Source organism: Tachyglossus aculeatus, chromosome 1, assembly GCF_015852505.1.
Source record: "Tachyglossus aculeatus isolate mTacAcu1 chromosome 1, mTacAcu1.pri, whole genome shotgun sequence".
Lineage (NCBI taxonomy): Eukaryota > Metazoa > Chordata > Mammalia > Monotremata > Tachyglossidae > Tachyglossus > Tachyglossus aculeatus.
Window position 1 is genome coordinate 24,128,103 of NC_052066.1, and position 24,219 is coordinate 24,152,321.

The window sequence follows — 24,219 nt, forward strand, 5'->3', positions numbered from 1 at the left end:
TGCCAACTTGTACTTCCCAAGCACTTAGTACAGTGCTCTGCACACAGTAAGTGCTCAATAAATACGATTGAATGAATGAATGAATGAATGAAGATCAACCAATTGTATTTATTGAACGCTTACTGTTTGCAGGGCACTGAACTAATTGCTTGGGAGAATACAATATGACTAAGTTGGTAGACATGTTCCTTGCCCAAAATGAATACTTTTGAAAACCAGTGGTATTTACTGAGCCCTTACTGTACTCAGAGCACTGAACTAAGCGCTTGGAAGAGTACAATAGAACTGACTTGGTAGACATATTCCCTGCCCAAATGGAGTACTTTGTACTTCCCAAGCGCTTAGTACAGTGCTCTGCACACAGTAAGTGCTGAATAAATACGATTGATTGATTGATTGATTGATTGAAGATCAATAAATCAACCAACCAATGGTATTTTCTGATTGCTTACTGTGTGCAGAGCACTGTACTAATCACTTGGGAGAGTATAACATAACTAAGTTGTTAGATAGTCACTCATTCATTCAATAGAATTTATTGAGCACTACTGTGTGCAAAGCACTGTGCTGTGAGCTTGGGAGAGTATTCATTCAATCGTATTTATTGAGCTCTTACTGTGTGCAGAGCACTGTACTAAGCACTTGGAAAGTACTTGGAAAGTACAACGGCAAGAGAAGCAGCATGGCTCAGTGGAAAGACCCTGGGCTTCGGAGTCAGAGGTTATGGGTTCAAATCCCGGCTCCGCCAATTGTCAGCTTTGGGCAAGTCACTTAACTTCTCTGTGCCTCAGTTACCTCATCTATAAAATGGGGATTAAGACTATGAGCCCCCCGTGGGACAATCTGATCACCTTGTAACCCTCCCAGTGCTTAGAACAGTGCTTTGCACATAGTAAGTGCTAAATAAATGCCATCATTCTTATTACAACTCGGAGTACGATATATCAGACACATTCCTGCCCACAGCAGGCTCAGTCTAGAGATGTTTCTGTCCAAAATGAATACTTCCGTAGATCGATCCATCAATCTACCGACAATATTTACTGAGTAACTGCTGGGTACAGAGCACTGTACTAAATGCTAGGATCTATAATTCTATTTATTTATATCGATGCCTGTTTACTTGTTTTGATGTGTATATATCTATAATTCTGTTTATTTATATTGATGTTTGTTTGCTTGTTTTGATGTCTGTCTCCCCGCTTCTAGGCTGTAAGCCAGGTGTGGGCAGGGATCGTCTCTCTTTATTCCTGAATTGTACTTTCCAAGTGCTTAGTACAGTGTTCTGCACACAGTAAGCGCTCAATAAATGATGATGATGATGGCATTTGTTAAGCGCTTACTATGTGCAAAGCACTGTTCTAAGCGCTGGGGAGGATACAAGATGATCAGGTTGTCTCACGTGGGGATCGCAGTCTTAACCCCCATTTTTCAGATGAGGTAACTGAGGCACAGAAAAGTTAAATGACTTGCCCAGAGTCACACAGCTGGCAATTGGCGGAGCCGGAATTTGAACCCATAACCTCTGACTCTGAAGCCCGTGCTCTTTCCACTGAGCCATGCTGCTTCTGCAATTAAATTGAAAGGAAATTTTGCTACAACCACACTGAAAGGCAATCCCTTCAGACTTGTTAGAGTTGGGAACCCTGAAGCATGTGCATATGTGAATCCATAAACCCATCTATACATACATCTGCATTCCATAAACCACTGTTCATAAAATAAACCTTAAATCAACCTATATTTACAGCAACATTCCTTTTGTCACAGATTACAAGGGAGATATTTAGACTCTTGATAAAAATCATGTTCAATTATGTCTAATAGTAGGAGCTAAATTTGATTTGAATAAATACAATTGAGAGAGTACAATATAACAGACTTGTTATACACACTACCTGCCCACCACGAGCTTACAGTCTAAAGGGAAAGGGTGTGCTCGGCGTGGGAGGTGGGGGGTGGTGGATCTCAGTACAGTGCTCTGCACACAGTAAACGCGCAATAAATACGATTGAATGGATTCCTAGGGAGAATTACGTTCAGGACTTAGCCAACCCACCAGCTCCTTGGGTTACCTCTATGCTCCTTGCTGTTCTCTAAGAGATGCCCAGACTTGTTTCCAAGCACCCCCAACAAGAATAAATTCCTCATGGGTTGAAAGCTGGAACAAAGAAAACGGGACCCCAAATGGCAGTGGTATTTCATTCATTCATTCAAATGTATTTATTGAGCGCTTACTGTGTGCAGAGCACTGTACTAAGCGCTTGGGAAGTACAAGTCTTTGTGGTATTTGGTAAGCCCTTTCCTAGGTGTCAAGCACTCAAAGCCCCGGAGTACATACAAGTCAGTTAGGCCAGATACAGTCCCTGTCATCATCATCATCATCAATCATATTTATTGAGCGTTTACTGTGTGCAGAGCACTGTACTAAGTGCTTGGGAAGTACAAGTTGGCAACATATAGAGACAGTCCCTACCCAACAGTGGGCTCACAGTCTAAAAGGGGGAGACAGAGAACAAAACCAAACATACTAACAAAATAAAATAAATAGAATAGCTATGTACAAGTAAAATAAATAAATAAATAAATAGAGTAATAAATATGTACAAACATATATACATATATACAGGTGCTGTGGGGAAGGGAAGGAGGTAAGATGGGGGGGTGGAGAGGGGGACGAGGGGGAGAGGAAGGAAGGGGCTCAGTCTGGGAAGGCCTCCTGGAGGAGGTGAGCTCTCAGTAGAGCCAATATATCCCTTACACTCCCAGGACGACTGCAGATGGAGGCGGGGCATTCTGGGAGAGAAGTGTCCATGGCATCGCTGTGGGTCGGAGATGACTCGACAGCATAAGACAAGACATAAAACAATGCTCCCTATTTTGAAACCTGGAGTTCAGGGAGAGAGATCTGTATAATCATCGATTACCCAGTTACTATCCCCATGTACTAATAATACTGTATGATCACCTATTACCCCATCAGCGTGGTTCAGTGGAAAGAGCCCGGGCTTTGGAGTCAAAGGTCAGGGGTTCAAATCCCAGCTCCGCCAATTGTCAGCTGTGTGACTTTGGACAAGTCACTTCACTTCTCTGGGCCTCAGTTACCTCATCTGTAAAATGGGGATTAAGACTGTGAGCCCCCTGTGGGACAACCTGATCACTCTATAACCTCCCAGCGCTTAGAACAGTGCTTTGCATATAGTAAGTGCTTAATAAATGCCATTATTAATAAATGCCCTGCTGAGAGCTCACCTCCTCCAGGAGGCCTTCCCAGACTGAGCCCCTTCCCTCCTCTCCCCCTCGTCCTGCTCTCCATCCCCCCATCTTACCTCCTTCCCTTCCCCACAGCACCTGTATATATGTATATATGGTTGTACATATTTATTACTCTATTTATTTATTTATTTATTTTGCTTGTACATTTCTATCCTATTTATTTTATTTTGTTGGTATGTTTGGTTCTGTTCTCCGTCTCCCCCTTTTAGACTGTGAGCCCACTGTTGGGTAGGGACTGTCTCTATGTGTTGCCAATTTGTACTTCCCAAGCGCTTAGTACAGTGCTCTGCACATAGTAAGCGCTCAATAAATACGATTGATTGATTGATTGATTAATCATTATTATTATTATAATTACTGTCCCGTGTTCTAATAATAATAATCCCGGCTCCACCAACTGTCAGCTGTGTGACTTTGGGCAAGTCACTTCACTTCTCTGTGCCTCAGTTACCTCATCTGTAAAATGGGGATTAAGACTGTGAGCCCCCCCCATGGGACAACCTGATCACCTTGTAACCTCCCCAGCGCTTAGTACAATGCTTTGCACATAGTAAGCGCTTAATAAATGCCATTATTATTATTATAATCACTGTTCCATGTTCTAATAATAATAATAATGATGGCATTTGTTTTACTATGTGCCAAGCCCTGTAGTAAGTGCTGGGGTAGATACAAGCTAATCAGGTAGGACATGGTTCCTGCCCCACATGGGGCTCACAGTCTTCACCCCCACTTTACAGGTGAGGTAACTGAGGCCCAGAGCAGGGAAGTGACCTCCCCAAGGTCCTACAACAGACAAGTGTTGGAGTAGAATTAGAACCCAGGTCCTCTTGATTCCCAGGCCCACGCTGCTTCTTCTCAACTGACACAATAATAAAGATGATGGCATTTATTAAGTGCTTACTATGTGCAAAGCACTGTTCTAAGTGTTAGGGAGGTTGCAAGGTGATCAGGTTGTCCCATGGGGGGCTTACAGTCTTAATTCCCATTTTCCAGATGTAGTAACTGAGGCCCAGAGCAGGGAAGTGACCTCCCCAAGGTCCCACAACAGAAAAGTGGTGGAGTCAGAATTAGAACCCAGGTCCTCCTGACTCCCAGGCCCACGCTGCTTCTTCTCAACTGACACTTAATAATAACAATAATAAAGATGATGGCATTTATTAAGCGCTTACCATGTGCAAAGCACTGTTCGAAGCGCTGGGGTGGTTATAAGGTGATCAGGTTGTCCCATGGGGGGCTCACAGTCTTAATTCCCATTTTCCAGATGAGGTAACTGAGGCACAGAGCAGGGAAGTGACCTCCCCAAGGTCCTACAACAGACAAGTGGTGGAGTTGGAATTAGAACCCAGGGCCTCTTGACTCCCGGGCCCACGCTGCCTCTTCTCAACTGACACTTAATAATAACAATAATAAAGATGATGGCATTTATTAAGTGCTTACTATGTGCAAAGCACTGTTCTAAGCGCTGGGGAGGTTACAAGGTGATCAGGTTGTCCCATGGGGGGCTCACAGTCTTAATTCCCATTTTCCAGATGAGGTAACTGAGGCACAGAGCAGGAAGTGACCTCCCCAAGGTCCTACAACAGACAAGTGGTGGAGTCAGAATTAGAACCCAGGGCCTCTTGACTCCCGGGCCCACGCTGCCTCTTCTCAACTGACACTTAATAATAACAATAATAAAGATGATGGCATTTATTAAGTGCTTACTATGTGCAAATCAATCAATCAATCAATCAATTGTATTAATTGAGTGCTTACTGTGTGCAGAGCACTGTACTAAGCGCTTGGGAAGTACAAGTTGGCAACATATAGAGACAGTCCCTACCCAACAGTGGGCTCACACTCTAAAAGCGCTGTTCTAAGCGCTGGGGAGGTTACAAGGTGATCAGGTTGTCCCATGGGGGGCTCACAGTCTTCATTCCCATTTTCCAGATGAGGGAACTGAGGCCCAGAGAAGTGAAGTGACTTGCCCAAAGTCACACAACTGACAAGTGGCAGAGCTGGGATTTGAACCCATGACCTCTGACTCCAAAGCCCGGGCTCTTTTCACTGAGCCACGCTGCTTCTCTAGGGTTGGGTAAAGAAAGTTGAGGACGGAGATTAAAACCCAACGCTCCAAAATTCAGCAGCGTCTTCCTTTCCAACTCGGAGAGGTCCCTGAAGGTGACGAAGAAAAGAAATGTCTTACTTGAGTTGCGATTAAAAAACTTTTCCAGCGTGGTCCAAGCAGAAGTCTCCTTGCCCAGAGTAGCTCTGACCCTCAGGTTATAAGCCACCGTGGCAGTGATGTCATCTGTAACGTTACACTGAGGAGAGCTGATGGAGTTGCACCAACTGGTTGGGATCCAGGTATGCCCACTGTAATATCTTTCGTACTCCCTGCGTGAAAGAAGGAAACAGATTTCATCGAAACTATAATCTTACAGGCCAGTTCAGGAAAAAAAAAAAAATCCGGGACCTACATAATTCACCGCCTGGTAAAATTAGCCTTGGCCTCACCCACCTTAAAACAGCGCTTGGCACATGGTAAACATTCATTCATTCTAGACTGTGAGCCCGCTGTTGGGTAGGGACCGTCTCCATATGTTGCCAACTTGCACTTCCCAAGCGCTTAGTACAGTGCTCTGCACACAGTAAGCGCTCAATAAGTATGATTGATTGATTGATTGATTGATTGATTCATGGCTTAGTGGAAAGAGCCCGGGCTTGGGCATTAGAGGTCGTGGGTTCTAATAATAATAATAATAATAGCATTTGTTAAGCACTTAAGCACTTCTAGACTGTGAGCCCACTGTTGGGTAGGGACCGTCTCCATATGTTGCCAACTTGCACTTCCCAAGCGCTTAGTACAGTGCTCTGCACACAGTAAGCGCTCAATAAATACGATTGATTGATTGATTGATTGACTGATTCATGGCTTAGTGGAAAGAGCCCGGGCTTGGGCATTAGAGGTCAGGGGTTCTAATAATAATGATAATAATAATAATAGCATTTGTTAAGCACTTAAGCACTTCTAGACTGTGAGCCCGCTGTTGGGTAGGGACCGTCTCTATATGTTGCCAACTTGTACTTCCCAAGCGCTTAGTACAGTGTTCTGCACACAGTAAGCACTCAATAAATACAATTGATTGATTGATTGATTGATTGATTGATGGCTTAGTGGAAAGAGCCCGGGCTTGAGCATTAGAGGTCATGGGTTCTAATAATAATAATAATAATAATAATAATAGCATTTGTTAAGCACTTCAAGACTGTGAGCCCGCTGTTGGGTAGGGACCGTCTCTATATGTTGCCAACTTGTACTTCCCAAGCGCTTAGTACAGTGCTCTGCACACAGTAAGCGCTCAATAAATATGATTGAATGAATGAACGTACAATGTGCGAAGCACTGTTCTAAGCACTGGGGGAGATACAAGGTGAACAGGTTGTCCCACGTGGGGCTCATAGTCTTAATCCCCATTTTACAGATGAGGGAACTGAGGCTCAGAGAAGTGAAGTGACTTGCCCAAGGTCACACAGCGGTCATGTGGCAGAGTCGGAATTAGAACCCATGACCTCTGACTCCCAGTCCCAGGCTCTTTCCACTAAGCCACACTGCTTCTACCTTCGGCTGCTTCTAATCCTACCTCCGCCACTCGTCAGCTGTGTGACTTTGGGCAAGTTATTTAATCAATCAATTGTATTTATTGAGCGCTTACTGCGTGCAGAGCACTGCACTAAGCGCTTGGGAAGTACAAATTGGCAACATATAGAGACAGTCCCTACCCAACAGTGGGCTATTTAACTTCTCTGTGCCTCAGTTACCTCACCTGTAAAATGGGGATTAAGACTGTGAGCCCTCCGTGGGACACCCTCATTACCTTGTATCTACCCCAGTGCTTAGAACAGTGCTTGGCACATAGTAAGCGCTTAACAAATGCCATCATCATCAGCATTATTAACAAATACCATAATTATTACCTACCTTTCCCAATCTCACCTTCGTCAACCCACCTTTCTTCTCCTGCTCCCCATTTTTTTATAGTATTTGTTAAGTGCTTACTATGCTCCAGGCATTGTATTAAGTCAGTCAGTCAAACATATTTACTGAGCACTTACTGTATGCTGAGCACAGTACTATGCACGTGGTTGATCCTAATTCTCCTCGACCTCTCAGCTGCCTTCGACACTGTGGACCACCCCCTTCTCCTCAACACGCTATCTGACCTTGGCTTCACGGACTCCGTCCTCTCCTGGTTCTCCTCTTATCTCTCCGATCGCTCTTTCTCAGTCTCTTTTGCAGGCTCCTCCTCCCCCTCCCATCCTTTTACTGTGGGGGTTCCCCAAGGTTCAGTACTTGGTCCCCTTCTGTTCTCAATCTACACACACTCCCTTGGTGACCTCATTCACTCCCACGGCTTCAACTATCATCTCTACGCTGATGACACCCAGATCTACATCTCTGCCCCTGCTCTCTCCCCCTCCCTCCAGGCTCGCATCTCCTCCTGCCTTCAGGACATCTCCATCTGGATGTCTGCCCGCCACCTAAAGCTCAACATGTCGAAGACTGAACTCCTTGTCTTCCCTCCCAAACCTTGCCCTCTCCCTGACTTTCCCAACTCTGTTGACGGCACTACCATCCTTCCCGTCTCGCAAGCCCGCAACCTTGGTGTCATCTTCGACTCTGCTCTCTCATTCACCCCTCACATCCAAGCCGTCACCAAAACCTGCCAGTCTCAGCTCCACAACATTGCCAAGATCCGCCCTTTCCTCTCCATCCGTACCGCTACCCTGCTCGTTCAAGCTCTCATCCTATCCCGTCTGGATTACGGCATCCGCCTTCTCTCTGATCTCCCATCCTCGTGTCTCTCTCCACTTCAATCCATACTTCATGCTGCTGCCCGGATTATCTTTGTCCAGAAACGCTCTGGGCATATTACTCCCCTCCTCAATAATCTCCAGTGGCTACCAATCAATCTGCGCATCAGGCAGAAACTCCTCACCCTGGGCTTCAAGGCTGTCCATCCCCTCGCCCCCTCCTACCTCCCCTCCCTGCTGTCCTTCTCCAGCCCAGCCTGCACCCTCCGCTCCTCTGCCGCTGATCTCCTCACCGTACCTCGTTCTCGCCTGTCCCGCCATCGACCCCCGGCTCACGTCCTCCCCCGGGCCTGGAATGCCCTCCCTCTGCCCATCCGCCAAGCTAGCTCTCTTCCTCCCTTCAAGGCCCTGCTGAGAGCTCACCTCCTCCAGGAGGCCTTCCCAGACTGAGCCCCTTCCTTCCTCTCCCCCTTGTCCCCCTCTCCACCCCCCCATCTTACCTCCTTCCCTTCCCCACAGCACCTGTATATATGTATATATGGTTGTACATATTTATTACTCTATTTATTTATTTATTTTACTTGTACATATCTATTCTATTTATTTTATTTTGTTAGTATGTTTGGTTTTTTTTTTTCTCTGTCTCCGCCTTTTAGACTGTGAGCCCAATGTTGGGTAGGGACTGTCTCTATATGTTGCCAATTTGTACTTCCCAAGCGCTTAGTACAGTGCTCTGCACATAGTAAGCGCTCAATAAATATGATTGATTGATTGATTACAATACAACAATAAACAGACACGTTCCCTGCCCACAGGGGTAGATACAAGCTAATCAGGTTGGACACAGAGAAGCAGCGCGGCTCAGTGGAAAGAGCACAGGCTTTGGAATCAGAGGTCATGGGTTCAGATCCCAACTCCACCAACTGTCAGCTGTGTGACTTTGGGCAAGTCACTTCACTTCTCTGGGCCTCAGTTACCTCATGTGTAATATGGGGATTAAGACTATGAGCCCCCCCGTGGGACAACCTGATCACCTTGTAACCTCCCCAGCACTTAGAGCAGTGCTGTGCACGTAGTAAGCGCTTAATAAATGCCATCATTCATTCATTCATTCCATGTCCTAAATGGGGTTCACCATCTTAGTCCCATTTTACAGATGAGGTAACTGAGGCACAGGGAAGATAAGTGACTTGCCCGAGCCCATGCAGCAGATACGTGGCAGGAGGCAAGATTAGAACCCAGGTCCTTCTGACTCTCAGGCCATGCTCTAGCCACTAGGCCATGCTGCTTCCCATGTTACTAGGCCAGGAAAGCAAATGCATCTCTGAAGCAGCTTGGCTCAGTGGAAAGAGCCCGGGCTTGGGAGTCAGAGGTCATGGGTTCCAATTCTGGCTCCAACACTTATCAGCTGTGTGACTTTGGGCAAGTCACTTAACTTCTCTGTGCCTCAGTTACCTCATCTGGAAAATGGGGATTTAAAAAAAATGATGGCATTTATTAAGTGCTTACTATGTGCAAAGCACTGTTCTAAGCACTGGGGAGGTTACAAGGTGATCAGGTTGTCCCATGGGAGGCTCACAGTCAATCCCCATTTTACAAATGAGGTAACTGAGGCACAGAGAAGTTAAGTGACTTCCCCAAAGTCAAACAGCTGATAATTGGCAGAGCTGGGATTTGAGCCCATGACCTCTGACTCCAAAGCCCGTGCCCTTTCCACTGAGCCACGCTGCTTCTATTAAGACTGTAAGCCCCATGTGGGACAACCTGATTACTTTGTATCTCCCCCAGCGCTTAGAACAGTGCTTGGCCAGCAAGCAGTAAGAACTTAACCAATACCAAAATTAGTATTTTTATCTCTCTGAGGAAAATACGTTCTAGCTGTTAATCCACATGCACAGTACAATGGACTAGGTAACTACCCCTCAGTGTGGACATTGATGCTATTGATGCCTGTCTACTTGTTTCATTTTGTTGTCTGTCTCCCTCCTTCTAGACTGTGAGCCCGTTGTTGGGTAGGGATTGTCTCTGTTGCCGAATTGCACTTTCCAAGTGCTTAGTACAGTGCTCTGCACACAGTAAGTGCTCAATAAATACGAATGAATGAATGAGTGAATGACAAACGCATCTTCAAACTCCAATACTGCTCTGGACTGTAATTCACCACCAAAAATTCTCAGGCATCCTGGTATCCTGGCATGGTGTCCAGGTGGATCTTGCTTTCAAATGCTGGAAATATCCTCCGGTTGTAGTTGGGACTATTCTTAGAGTCTTAAACTGCTGAAACTGAGCTCGGTTAGGCTCAACTTCAAGAGCTTCCTGACAAACACCGGTTGCAGTGAATACCAGCAAAATGAATTAGAGATCATTCCATACTCCATTATTATTCACTTCCAATGAGTACTTTTATTAAGGCCCAGCCTGATTATTTTTTTTTTAGGCCCATTCTTTCCCTGCACTTAGTATGGTGCTTTGCACCCAATAAACACTTAGGAAATACTATTACTACTAGTAATATTACTACTACCACTACTACTACTATATGCTGAACCTCACAGCATCCCCTATCAGGTCTTCATAGTCTCTTTCTCTGAAAGACTCAGATCTTAGACCTCTTGTAAATTAAATGTGGAAACCTCCTAGGCAATTTTATCTTCCCTGCAGCATATTCACCACCAGATTAATCAGTCGATCATTTGAGTATTTATTGAGTGCTTGCTGTGTGCAGGACACTGTACTAAGCTCTTGGGAGAGTACGATTGATTATTTATTTATTATTTATGTATTTATTTGTAATTTATTTATTTACATTAGTGTCTGTCTCCCCCTCTAGGTTGGAAGCCCATTGTCAGCAGGGAATGTGTCTGTTTATGGTTCATTCATTCATTCAGCCGTATTTATTGAGCGCTTACTGTGTGCCGAGCACTGTACTAAGTGCTTGGAGAGTATAGTTTGGCAACAGATAGAGACAATACCTACCCAACAACGGGCTCACAGTATAGAAGGGGGTGACGGACAACAAAGCAAAACAAGTAGACAGGCATCAATAGCATAGTAATGGATCAATAGAAAAATATGGAACGGTTCACAAATTTGCGTGTCATTAAGCCCTTACTATGTGCAAAGCACTGTACTAAGCATTAGGATAGGTATAAGATAATCGGGTTGGCACAGTCTCTTTCCCACATGGGACTCACAGTCTAAGTAGGAGGGAGCACAGGTGATTAGTTCCCTATTTGCAGATGAGGAAACTGAGGAACAGGGAAGTGACATGATTATATTGTGCTTTCCCAAGCATTTAGTACAGTGTTTGGTACACAGTAAGCGCTCAGTAAACATGAGTGAATGATTGAACAGTTGAATAAATACAATAGAGTCGGTAGGTACATTTCCTGCCTACGACGAGCTTAGAGTCTAGAAGAGGAGGTGGAGGAAATACCATTCCTCCCTGAAATCCACATTAAAGCTGGCGATTAAATGATTTGTTCTGGAAACTCCCAACTCTAATCCTTCAGCCTGCCATTTCCAGAATTGTCAGAAGATTTGAGGAAACTCATCCTCAGTCTCTTGTAGTCATTCTGTCAGTCAGTTATTCAGTCAATCATATTTATTGAGAGGTTACTGTGTGCAGTGGTATTAAGGAGAGGATAATATAATGATATAACAGACACAATTCCTGCCCACAACAAACTTTCAGACTAGAGGAGAAAGACATTAATATAAATAAATAAAATTACAGATATGTACATAAGTGACGCGGGGCTGGGAGGGGATGAATAAGGGAGCAACTCAGGGTGACACAGAAGTGAGTGGGAGAAGAAGAAAGGAGGGCTTAAGTCACGGAAGGCCTCTTGGAGAAAGGCAGTTGGATTCTGAAGTTAATGCGGTATTCACAGGCCCTTGGGAATCAAACTGGATCCTCTGAGTGATGATGAGGAGGAGAATGATTTTTTTGTGTGATTATTGGATTAGTTAAGAGCTTACCATGTGTCAAGCACTGTTCTAAGCGCTGGAGTAGATACATGTTAATCAGTCCCTGTCCCACGTGGGTCTCACAGTCTAAGGAGGGAGAATGATGCTGATGGTATTTATCAAGTGCTTAATATGTGCCAAACACTGACCTAAGCACTGAGGTAGATACAAGGCAATCAGGTTGTCCCACGTGGGGCTCACAGTCTTAATTCCCATTTTCCTGATGAGGAAACAGAGGCACAGAGAAGTTAAGTGACTTGCCCAAGGTCACACAGCAGACAAGTGGCAGAGTCAGGACTAGAACCTATAACCTCTGACTCCCAAGCCCGTGCTCTTTCCACTAAGCTACTCTGCATTTAACCCCCATTTTACAGTTGAGGAAACGGAGGCACAGAGAAGTTAAGTCATATCTATTCTATTTTATTTTATTTTATTTTATTTTGTTAGTATGTTTGGTTTTGTTCTCTGTCTCCCCCTTTTAGACTGTGAGCCCACTGTTGGGTAGGGACTGTCTCTATATGTTGCCAACTTGTGCTTCCCAAGCGCTTAGTACAGTGCTCTGCACACAGTAAGCGCTCAATAAATACGATTGATGATGGTGAAGTCACTCGCCCAAGGTCCCTCAGCAAGCAACTGGCCAAATCAGGATTAGAACCCAGGTCCTCTGATTCCCACGCAGGTCCCGGCTCTTTCCGCTAGGCCACACTACTTCTCAATGATGTCTGAAGACCTAGAGAACCAGGAAAATATAGTACAGAGGCTTACCCCTGGAACTCAACTGAATAATTTGCAGATTTTCCATGAACGGTGACTGGGCTCCAGATTAGGATGTGCTTCATGTTGGTGGAACGAACAGAGAGGTTCTGTGGAGCTGGCAGGAACACTCCTCCATCTACGATGCCAAGAAGAAAGATGGAGAGAGGGTGGGAGAGAGAGACAAGCAGACAGACAGAGAACCACACACAGAGAGAGATGAGAGGTTTGAATAGGCTGAATGAAAACCACAACTCAGTCTCATTTCATCATCAGAACGGTAGTCTTCAAAGAAACCACCAAAGGTCATCCAGTCCTTTCCTCAGTCTCCAGGTGCAATAACGCCAAGATCGGTGGTTTTTGTTGAGTGCTTATTGTGTGCTGAGCACTGTACTGAGTGCTTGGGAGAGTCCAATACAGAAGAATTGGTAGACATGTTCCCTGCCCACAGGGAGTTTACAGTCTTTGAGTCTCTCTCTGATAGTTACGCGACCCCCCGAGCAGACTGAGCCCCTTCCTTCCTCTCCCCCTCGTCCCCCTCTCCATCCCCCCATCTTACCTCCTTCCCTTCCCCACAGCACCTGTATATATGTATATATGGTTGTACATATTTATTACTCTATTTATTTATTTATTTATTTTACTTGTACATATCTATTCTATTTATTTTATTTTGTTAGTATGTTTGGTTTTGTTCTCTGTCGCCCCCTTTTAGACTGTGAGCCCACTGTTGGGTAGGGACTGTCTCTATATGTTGCCAATTTGTACTTCCCAAGCGCTTAGTACAGTGCTCTGCACATAGTAAGCTCTCAATAAACACGATTGATGATGATGATGATGCTTGGGAGAGTCCAATACAAAAGAATCGGTAGACATGTTCCCTGCCCACAGGGAGTTTACAGTCTACGAATCTCTCTCTGATGAAGCTCTTTTAGCCACTCAATTTGCTCTCTCACCTATTCTTCAACCGTAGCCTTGTCAGATTCTAAATGATGACTTTTCAAACTTAATAATAATGGTATTTTTAAGTGCTTACTACAGTGCTCTGCACACAATAAGCACTCAATAAATACAACTGAATAATAATAATAATAATGGCATTTGTTAAGTGCTTACTATGTGCAAAGCACTGTTCTAAGTGCTGGGGGGGGATACAAGGTGATCAGGTTGTCCCACGTGGGGCTTACAGTCAATCCCCATTTTATAGATGAGGGAACTGAGGCTCAGAGAAGTGAAGTGACTTGCCCAGGGTCACACAGCAGACGTGTGGTGGAGCTGGGATTCGAACCCATGACCTCTGACTCCAAAGCCCGGGCTTATCCCCACTGAGTCATGCTGCTTCTCTAATGAGTGTGCCAAGCACTGTTCTAAGCGCTGGGGGAGATGCAAAGCAATCAGTTTGTCCCACATGGGGCTCACAGTCTTAATCCCCATTTTACATATGAGGGAACTGAGGCACAGAGAAGTTAAGTGACTTACCCAAAGTCACACAGCTGACAAGTGGCAGAGCCGGGATTAGAACCCATGACCTCTGACTCCCAAGCCTGTGCTCTTTCCACTAAACCACGCTGCTTCTATGCTTACGTACATAGTTGAAAATAGCTAGCTCTGGTGTGCAGTAGGGCTCACTCAGAATCTAACACTGTGCTAAGCACAGGGTCGGATATAAGTTAATCATTCATTCATTCAATCAACCGTATTTATTTATTCATTCATTCATTCATTCAATCATATTTATTGAGCGCTTACTGTGTGCAGAGCACTGTACTAAGCGCTTGGGAAGTACAAGTTGGCAACATATGGAGACGGTCCCTACCCAACAGAGGGCTCACAGTCTAGAAGGGGGAGACAGACAACAAAGCAAAACATATTAACAAAATAAAATAAATAGAATAAATATGTACAAATAAAATAAATAAATAGAGTAATAAATCCGTACAAACATATATACATATATACAGGTGCTGTGGTGGGGGGGAAGGAGGTAAGGCGGGGGGATGGGGAGGGGGAGAAGGGGGAGAGGAAGGAGGGGGCTCAGTCTGGGAAGGCTGATCCTACAGTCCCGTGTCCACATGAGGCTCACAATCTAGGAGATAAGGAGAATGGGCATCTTATCCCCATTTTCTAAATGAAGGAATTGAAATCCTAAGCTATTCAGTGACTAGTGTAGACCGTGACAGTCTAGACTGTGAGCCCACTGTTGGGTAGGGACTGTCTCTCTATGTTGTCAACTTGGACTTCCCAAGCGCTTAGTACAGTGCTCTGCACACAGTAAACGCTCAATAAATACGATTGATTGATTGATTGATTAGTGTAGTTACAGCACAGGTAGGGGCAGAGCTGGGATTACAATGCAGAAGTAGAATTTCCAGTTGGATGCCTTTTCTTCTAGGTCATAGAGCAATGGACATTCTCCATGTCTTTGATAGGCCTGAGTCCTTCTTTGACATTCTCCATGTCAACTTCCTGGAGGTCCTCTGGGCTGAGGGGTGCGGTCAGAGCAGCAGCGTGGCTTAGTGGAAAGAGCTCGGGTTTGGGAGACAAAGGCTGTGCGTTCTAATCCCGGCTCCGCCTCTTGGCAGCTGTGTGGCTTTGGGCAAGTCACTTCACTTCTCGGTGCCTCAGTTCCCTCGTTTGTAAAATGGAGATTAAGACTGTAAGCCCCACATGGGACAACTTCATAACCTTGTATTTACCCGAGGGTTTAGAGCAGTGCTTGGCACATAGTAAGCGCTTAACAAATACTATCATTATTATTATTAGACTAGTAGTCTCCTAGGACCAAAAATGGAGAAAGTCAGCCCTAAGTGAGGTTAGCTCATATCAGTAATAATAATAATAATAATGGCATTTATTAAGCGCTTACTATGTGCAAAACACTGTTCTAAGCTCTGGGGAGGTTATAAGGTGATCAGGTTGTCCCACAGGAGGCTCACAGCCTTAATCCCCATTTTACAGATGAGGTAACTGAGACCCAGAGAAGTTAAGTGACTTGCCCAAAGTCACACAGCTGACAATTGGTGGATGCGGGATTTGAATCCATGACACATGACATGTCCAAGACTGAACTCCTTGTCTTCCCTCCCAAACCCTGCCCTCTCTCTGACTTTCCCATCTCTGTTGACAGCTCTACCATCCTTCCCGTCTCACAAGCCAGCAAACTTGGTGTCATCGTCGACTCCGCTCTGTCGTTCACCCCTCATATCCAAGCCGTCACCAAAATCTGCCAGTCTCAGCTCTGCAACATTGCCAAGATCTGCCCTTTCCTCTCCATCCAAATCGCTACCCTGCTCGTTCAAGCTCTCAACCTATCCCATCTGGACTACTGTATCAGCCTTCTCTCTGATCTCCCCTCCTCGTGTCTCTCCCCACTTCAATCCATACTTCATGCTGCTGCCCGGATTGTCTTTGTCCAGAAACGCTCTGGGCATGTTACTCCCTCCTCAAAAATCTCCAGTGGCTACCAATCAATCTGCGCATCAGGCAGAAACTCCTCACCCTGGGCTTCAAGGCTGTCCATCCCCTCGCCCCCTCCTACCTCACCTCCCTTCTCTCCTTCTCCAGCCCAGCCCGCACCCTCCGCTCCTCTGCCGCTAATCTCCTCACCGTGCCTCGTTCTCACCTGTCCCGTCATCAACCCCCGGCCCACGTCATCCCCTGGGCCTGGAATGCCCTCCCTCTTCCCACCTGCCAAGCTAGCTCTCTTCCTCCCTTCAAGGCCCTACTGAGAGCTCACCTCCTCCAGGAGGCCTTCCCAGACTGAGCCCCTTCCTTCCTCTCCCCCTTGTCCCCCTCTCCATCCCCACATCTTACCTCCTTCCCTTCCCCACAGCACCTGTATATATGTATATATGTTTGTACATATTTATTACTCTATTTATTTATTTTACTTGTACATACCTATTCTATTTATTTTATTTTGTTAGTATATTTGGTTTTGTTGTCTGTCTCCCCCTTTTAGACTGTGAGCCCACTGTTGGGTAGGGACTGTCTCTATATGTTGCCAACTTGTACTTCCCAAGTTCTTAGTACAGTGTTCTGCACACAGTAAGCGCTCAATAAATACGATTGATTGATTGATTGATTGACCTCTGACTCCAACGCCCGTGCTCTTGCCACTGAGCCATGCTGCTTCTCTAGCCCTAATGCTGAAACACAGCCATGATTCCCGCCTCCTATTGATATATCAGCTACTGCCTTATTTGCCTGCCTTCCCAAATTGCACAGCGCAACTTAAAGAATGTTCATAGACAGCTCTAAAATTACAGCGTTGGAAGTCTCAAATGGTCAACTGGAGATCACTTGAGAGAGTAATAATAATAATAATAATGGCATTTTATTAAGCGCTTACTATGTGCAAAGCACTGTTCCAAGCGCTGGGGAGGATACAAGGTAATCAGGTTGTCCCGCGGGGGGCTCACAGTCTTCATCACCGTTTTACGGTTGAGGTAACTGAGGCCCAGAGAAGTTAAGTGACACACAGCTGACAATGGGCAGAGCCGGGATTTGAACCCATGACCTCTGACTCCAAAGCCCATGCTCTTTCCATTGAGCCACACTGCTTCCCCAAGAGAGCACCATACAACAGAGTCAGCGGACATGCTCCCTGCCCCTGAGGAGCTTACAATCTCTCCTTCCAACCTTCCCACCGGGTACACGGGCCAAGCTCCCATGAGCCCAGCTTCCCTCTGGGAACCCGCTTCACTGCAGGGGAAGCACAACTGGTTCCCAGTGAACAGCCTGGGGCCCTTCCTTGCTCTCCCTGTGGGCAGGGCATGTGTCTGTTACAGTGTTCGATCAATCAATCAATCAATCAATCATATTTATTGAGCGCTTACTATGTGCAGAGCACTGTACTAAGCGCTTGGGAAGTACAAATTGGCAACACATAGAGACAGTCCCTACCCAACAGTGGGCTCACAGTCTAAAAGGGGGAGACAGAGAACAGAACCAAACATACCAACAAAATAAAATAAATAGGATAGAAATGTACAAGTAAAATAAATGAATAAATAGAGTAATAAATATGTACAACCATATATACAGATATACAGGTGCTGTGGGGAAGGGAAGGAGGTAAGATGGGGGGATGGAGAGGGGGACGAGGGGGAGAGGAAGGAAGGGGCTTAGTCTGGGAAGGCCTCCTGGAGGAGGTGAGCTCTCAGCTGGGCCTTGAAGGGAGGAAGAGAGCTAGCTTGGCGGAGGGGCAGAGGGAGGGCATTCCAGGCCCGGGGGATGACGTGGGCCGGGGGTCAACGGCGGGACAGGCGTGAACGAGGTACAGTGAGGAGATTAGCGGTGGAGGAGTGGAGGTTGCGGGCTGGGCAGTAGAAGGAGAGAAGGGAGGTGAGGTAGGAGGGGACGAGGTGATGGAGAGCCTTGAAGCCCAGGGTGAGGAGTTTCTGCCTGATGCGCAGATTGATTGGTAGCCACTGGAGATTTTTGAGGAGGGGAGTAATATGCCCAGAGCGTTTCTAGACAAAGATAATCCGGGCAGCAGCATGAAGTATGGATTGAAGTGGAGAGAGACACGAGGATGGGAGATCAGAGAGAAGGCTGGTGCAGTAGTCCAGACGGGATAGGATGAGAGCTTGAATGAGCAGGGTAGCAGTTTGGATGGAGAGGAAAGGGCGGATCTTGGCAATGTTGTGGAGCTGAGACCGGCAGGTTTTGGTCACGGCTTGGATGTGAGGGGTGAATGAGAGAGCGGAGTCGAGGATGACACCGAGGTTGCGGGCTTGTGAGACGGGAAGGATGGTAGTGCCGTCAACAGAGATGGGAAAGTCAGGGAGAGGACAAGGTTTGGGAGGGAAGACAAGGAGCTCAGTCTTCGACATGTTGAGCTTTAGGTGGCGGGCGGACATCCAGATGGAGATGTCCTGAAGGCAGGAGGAGATGCGAGCCTGGAGGGAGGGGGAGAGAGCAGGGGCAGAGATGTAGATCTGGGTGTCATCAGCGTAGAGATGATAGTTGAAGCCGTGGGAGCCGTGGGTTTGATCATACCCCCTCAAGCGCTTAGTACAGTGCGCTGCACACAGTGAGTGCTCAGTAAATACCATTGATTGACTGACTAGTCAGGAGTCTATCTCATGAGAATGTAGCCTCTCCAATGGATTGTCTGCTATGTGAGGAGCAATGTGGCTTAGTGGAAAGAACCAGTCTTGGGAGTCAGAGGTCGTGGGTTCTAATCCTGGCTCTGCCGCTTGTCAGCTGTGTGTCTTTGGGCAAGTCACGTAGCTTCTCTGTGCCTCAGTTACCTCATCTGTAAAATGGGGATTAAGACGGTGAGCCCCACATGGGTAACCTACTTACCTTGTATCTCCCCCAGCACTTAGAACAGTGCTTGGCACATAGTAAGCGCTTAACAAATTGAATTGTAGTTTCCAAGCATTTAGTACATTAAGGCCCTACTGAGAGCTCACCTACTCCAGGAGGCGTTCCCAGACTGAGCCCCTTCCTTCCTCTCCCCCTCGTTCCCCTCTCCATCCCCCCACATCTTACCTCCATCCCTTCCCCACTGCACCTGTATATATGTATATATGTTTGTACATATTTGTTACTCTATTTATTTATTCATTTATTTTACTTGTACATATCTATTCTATTTATTTTATTTTGTTAGTATGTTTCGTTTTGTTCTCTGTCTCCCCCTTTTAGACTGTGAGCCCACTGTTGGGTAGGGACTGCCTCTATATGTTGCCAACTTGTACTTCCCAAGCGCTTAATACAGTGCTCTGCACACAGTAAGCGCTCAATAAATACGATTGATGATGATGGTTTAGTACAGTGCTCTGCATACAGTAAGTGTTCAATAAATACAACTGAATGAATGAACAAATACCATCATTATTATTATTATTATTATTACCTCCAGACCAGTTTCATCCAGTTTCGAGAGATTTTCATTAAAGAGGTTTGACTGCTTCCTTTAGTCACCCATTCTGGGGCCTAACTCTGAACCGGGAAGTTCTCCTTGTCCTTTTCGCTCTCCTTCTTGTTGCAATCACTTGCTCTCTTGTTCAGCCTAAGGGGAGGTAGGGAACAGCTCCTTACCACCTCTATTTTAATCATTGCCCTTTGTCTAATTGCTGGGTTCAGCTTTGTTCATGTTCAAAAATGACCGCTGTTTTTATGTTTCAGATAAGGAGATGGAGAGGAAGTAGGTGATGGGTAGTAGATCAGCCACCCACGCTGGACTTGAAAAATCAGACCAGAGAATGATAGCTGAAACCATAACCTCCAGACACTGCTTCTTCATATGGCTTTACCTGTTTGTTTTAAAGAGTCTTGAAAATTAGTACAGCAATTAAGAAACAATGGATACACCACAGGCCTGTAATCAGAAGGAAATGGGTTCTCCTCCCGGCTCTGTCTGCTGTGTGACCTAGGACTAGTCGCTTAACTTCTCTGTGACTCAGTTCTCTCATCTGTAAAATGGAGATTAAGACTATGAGCCCCACTTGAAACAGGGACTCTGTCCAACTTGATGATCTTGGATGTACCCCAGTGCTTAGTACAGTGCCTGACACATAGTAAGTGCTTAACAAAACCATAAAAAAATTATGCAGACCAGATGTGAATAGTAAAATTAATTACGTCAGAATATTTCAATTATTATGGTCTTTAATTAGGGCCCAGTGCCAAAGCACTATCATAATCCTTGGGGTAGATCCAAGATAAACAAAGAGGTGGGTAAATTTGGTAATTTAATCCCCATTTTAGAGGTAATAACACTAATAATAATAATTGCGGTATTTGTTAAGCACTTACTATATGCCAGTCACTCTACTAAGTGCTTCTATCCTGCATTGACATAATAATAATGGCATTTATTAAGCACTTAACGATGTGCAAAACACTGTTCTAAGCGCTGGGGAGGTTACAAGTGATCAGGTTGTCCCATGAGGGGCTCACAGTCTTAATCCCCATTTTACAGATGAAGTAACTGAGGCCCAGAGAAGTGAAGTGACGCCCAAAGTCACACAGCTGACAATTGGTGGAGCTGGGATTTGAACCCATGACCTCTGACTCCAAAGCCTGTGCTCATTCCACCGAGCCACGCTGCTTCTCTATGCAGATACTTCTGCATCTGCTTCCTTGTTTACCTCCCGGTCTTCTGTCTCTCACCGCTCCAGTTCATATTTTCACAGTAAGCGCTCAATAAATGCAATTGAATGAATGAATGAATGCTTCCAATGTCGGGAGGATGGAGGCTATAGTCTCAGCTTCTTTAATTCTAGGGGGAAATCGTTCATTCATTTATTCATTCAATCATATTTATTGCTCACTTAGTGTGTGCAGAGCACTGTACTAAGCATTTGGAAAGTACACTTCGGCAATAAAGAGAGACAATCCCTGACCACACTGGGCTTTCCTTCAGGACTCACCAAGCCTACTGCTTTTGTGAGATGGGAAAGCCATTTAATGGAGGACTTCTCTTGGTTTGAGAAGATTAGGAAGTTGGCTTTCTGTTGAGGCCTCCAAATTTTCTACAAAGTTTATGTTGCCCACAAAGATATTCATTACTCTCCACCCTCTAAGCAGACAAGTGTGGCTACTTAGTTCTCAGGAGTTCGTCCCATCTCTTGCCCTGTCCTTTCATTTGTTCATTCATTGATATTTATTGAGAGCTTATTGTGTGCAAAGCATTGTACTAAGTGCTTGGGAAAGTACAGTATAACAATAAAGAGACACATTCCCTGCCCACAGTGAGCTTTCAATGTTAGGCATAGTCTGCATGAGTTGACCAATCAGTGTTATGTTGCCAACTTGTACTTCCCAAGCGCTTAGTACAGTGCTCTGCACACAGTAAGCGCTCAATAAATACGATTGAATGAATGAATTGAGGCTTTATTCATTCATTCATTCATTCAATCGTATTTATTGAGCACTTACTGTGTGCAGAGCACTGTACTAAGCGCTTGGGAAGTACAAGTTGGCAACACATAGAGACGGTCCCTACCCAACAGTGGGCTCACAGTCTAGAAGGGGGAGACAGGGAACAAAACAAAACATATTAACAAAATAAAATATTAACAAAATATTGTACAAGTAAAATAAATAAATAAATAAAGTAATAAATACGTACAAACATATATACATATATACAGGTGTTGTGGGGAAGGGAAGGAGGTAAGGCGGGGGGGGATGGAGAGCGGGAGGAGGCGGAGAGGAAGGAGGGGGCTCAGTCTGGGAAGGCCTCCTGGAGGAGGTGAGCTCTCAGTCGGGCCTTGAAGGGAGGAAGAGATTTAGCTTGGTGGATGTGGGGAGGGAGGGCATTCCAGGCCAGGGGGATAACGTGGGCCGGCAGTCGATGGCAGAACAGGCGAGAACGAAGCACGGTGAGGAGGTTAGTGGCAGAGGAGCGGAGGGTGCTGGCTGGGCTGGAGAAGGAGAGAAGGGAGGTGAGGTAGGAGGGGGCGAGGGGATGGACAGCCTTGAAGCCCAGGGTGAGGAGTTTCTGCCTAATGTGCAGGTTGGTTGGTAGCCACTGGAGATATTTGAGGAGGGGAGTAACATGCCCAGAGCATTTCTGGACAAAAAGAATCCGGGCAGCGGCATGAAGTATGGATTGTAGTGGGGAGAGACACGAGGATGGGACATCAGAGAGGAGGCTCATACAGTAATCCAGGCGGGATAAGATGAGAGCTTGAACGAGCAGGGTAGCGGTTTGGATGGAGAGGAAAGGGCGGATCTTGGCAACGTTGAGGAGCTGAGACCGGCAGGTTTTGGTGACGGCTTGGATGTGAGGGGTGAACGAGAGAGCGGAGTCAGGGATGACACCAAGGTTGCGGGCTTGTGAGACGGGAAGGATGGTAGTGCCGTCAACAGTGATGGGAAAGTCAGGGAGAGGGCAGGGTTTGGGAGGGAAGACAAGGAGTTCAGTCTTGGACATATTGAGTTTTAGGTGGCGGGTAGACATCCAGATGGAGATGTCCCGAAGGCATGAGGAGATGCGAGCCTGGAGGGAGGGGGAGAGAGCAGGGGCAGAGATGTAGATTTGGGTGTCATCAGCGTAGAGATGATAGTTGAAGCCGTGGGAGCGAATGAGGTCACCAAGGGAGTGAGTATAAATCGAGAACAGAAGGGGACCAAGAACTGAACCTTGAGGAACCCCTACAGTAAGGGGATGGGAGGGGGAGGAGGAGCCTGCAAAAGAGGCTGAGAATGAATGACCAGAGAGATAAGAGGAGAACCAGGAGAGGACGGAGTCTGTGAAGCCAAGGTTGGATAGCATGTTGAGGAGAAGGGGGTGGTCCACAGTGTCGAAGGCAAAGCCCTCTACTAAGCATTTGGGAGAGTACAATGTGGTAGGTAAGTTCACTGTTGACAGGGAACACGTTTAACACTCGGTTATATTGTACTTTCTCAATCAGTGCAGTGCTCAATAAACATGATATGCAACAATAAATACCATTGATTGATTGATAGTAGACCTGATCCCTACCTCAGGGAGCTTATAACAAAATTGCAAAAATGCATAAAATAAAATAAATAAAATTAACTAACTAAATAAAATAAAATAAAATAAAATAAAATTGCAAAATGCAACATGAGAACAACCAGAGAAGCAGTGTGGCTTAGTGGATAAACCCTGGCCTGGGAATCAGAGGTACCTGTGTTCTAATCCCGGCTCTGCCACATTCATTCATTCATTCAATCATATTTATTGAGAGCTTACTGTGTGCAGAGCACTGTACTAAGCACTTGGGAAGTACAAGTTGGCAACATATAGAGATGATCCCTACCCAACAGCAGGCTCACAGTCTAGAAAGCGGGCTCACAGTCTAGAAGCTCACAGCCGCATGTCTACTGTGTGACCTTGGCCAGGTTACTTCATTTCTCTGAGCCTCAGTTGGGTCATCTGTAAAATGGGGATCAAGACTGTGAGCCCCATGTGGGACAGGGGCTGTGTCCAATCTGATTAACTTGTATCTACCTCAGCACTTAGAACAGTGCTCGGCACATAGTAAGTGCTTAACAAGTACTGATTATTATTATTAAAGATGTAGAAAATAAGGCAACATCTTTAGATATTGCCAACAAAGTTAAATGCCAAACAACAGCATTGGGTGTTCACTTCGAAGTGTGAATTACACCAAAATAACAATACCACCAGACTGAGAGATGACATCAAGCAGAGTAGCAGTCTTGCTCACAGTCTTAATCTCCATATTAGAGATGAGCTAACTGAGACACAGAGAAGTCAAGTGACTTGCCCAAAGGTTATACATCAGACAAGTGGTAGAGGCCGGATTAGAACACAGGTCCTTTGACTCCCAGTCCTCTTTCCATTAAGCTACACTGCTTCTCATGGTTGGTTTGATTTGTGTGGAAAGAAGGGCGCAGAACATCCTTCCACAGAGATCTTTACAAAGACAATCGATTCTGATAGGTCAGAGAAAGTTAAAGTATGCACAGTCA

The 24,219-nt window shown here is 45.7% G+C and overlaps 1 protein-coding gene across 1 annotated transcript in view; it reads right to left on the reverse strand.

Annotated features, from left to right (window-relative positions):
* Window positions 1-24,219, reverse strand: part of IL20RB (interleukin 20 receptor subunit beta) — a 61,536-nt gene that overhangs the window by 29,838 nt on the left and 7,479 nt on the right. Inside the window, exons 2-3 of the mRNA XM_038750836.1 lie at window positions 12,808-12,934; window positions 5,465-5,655 (exon numbers count right to left, since the gene is read on the reverse strand). Coding sequence (XP_038606764.1) covers window positions 5,465-5,655; window positions 12,808-12,934 — 318 coding nt within the window. The remainder of the gene's footprint in view (window positions 1-5,464; window positions 5,656-12,807; window positions 12,935-24,219) is intronic.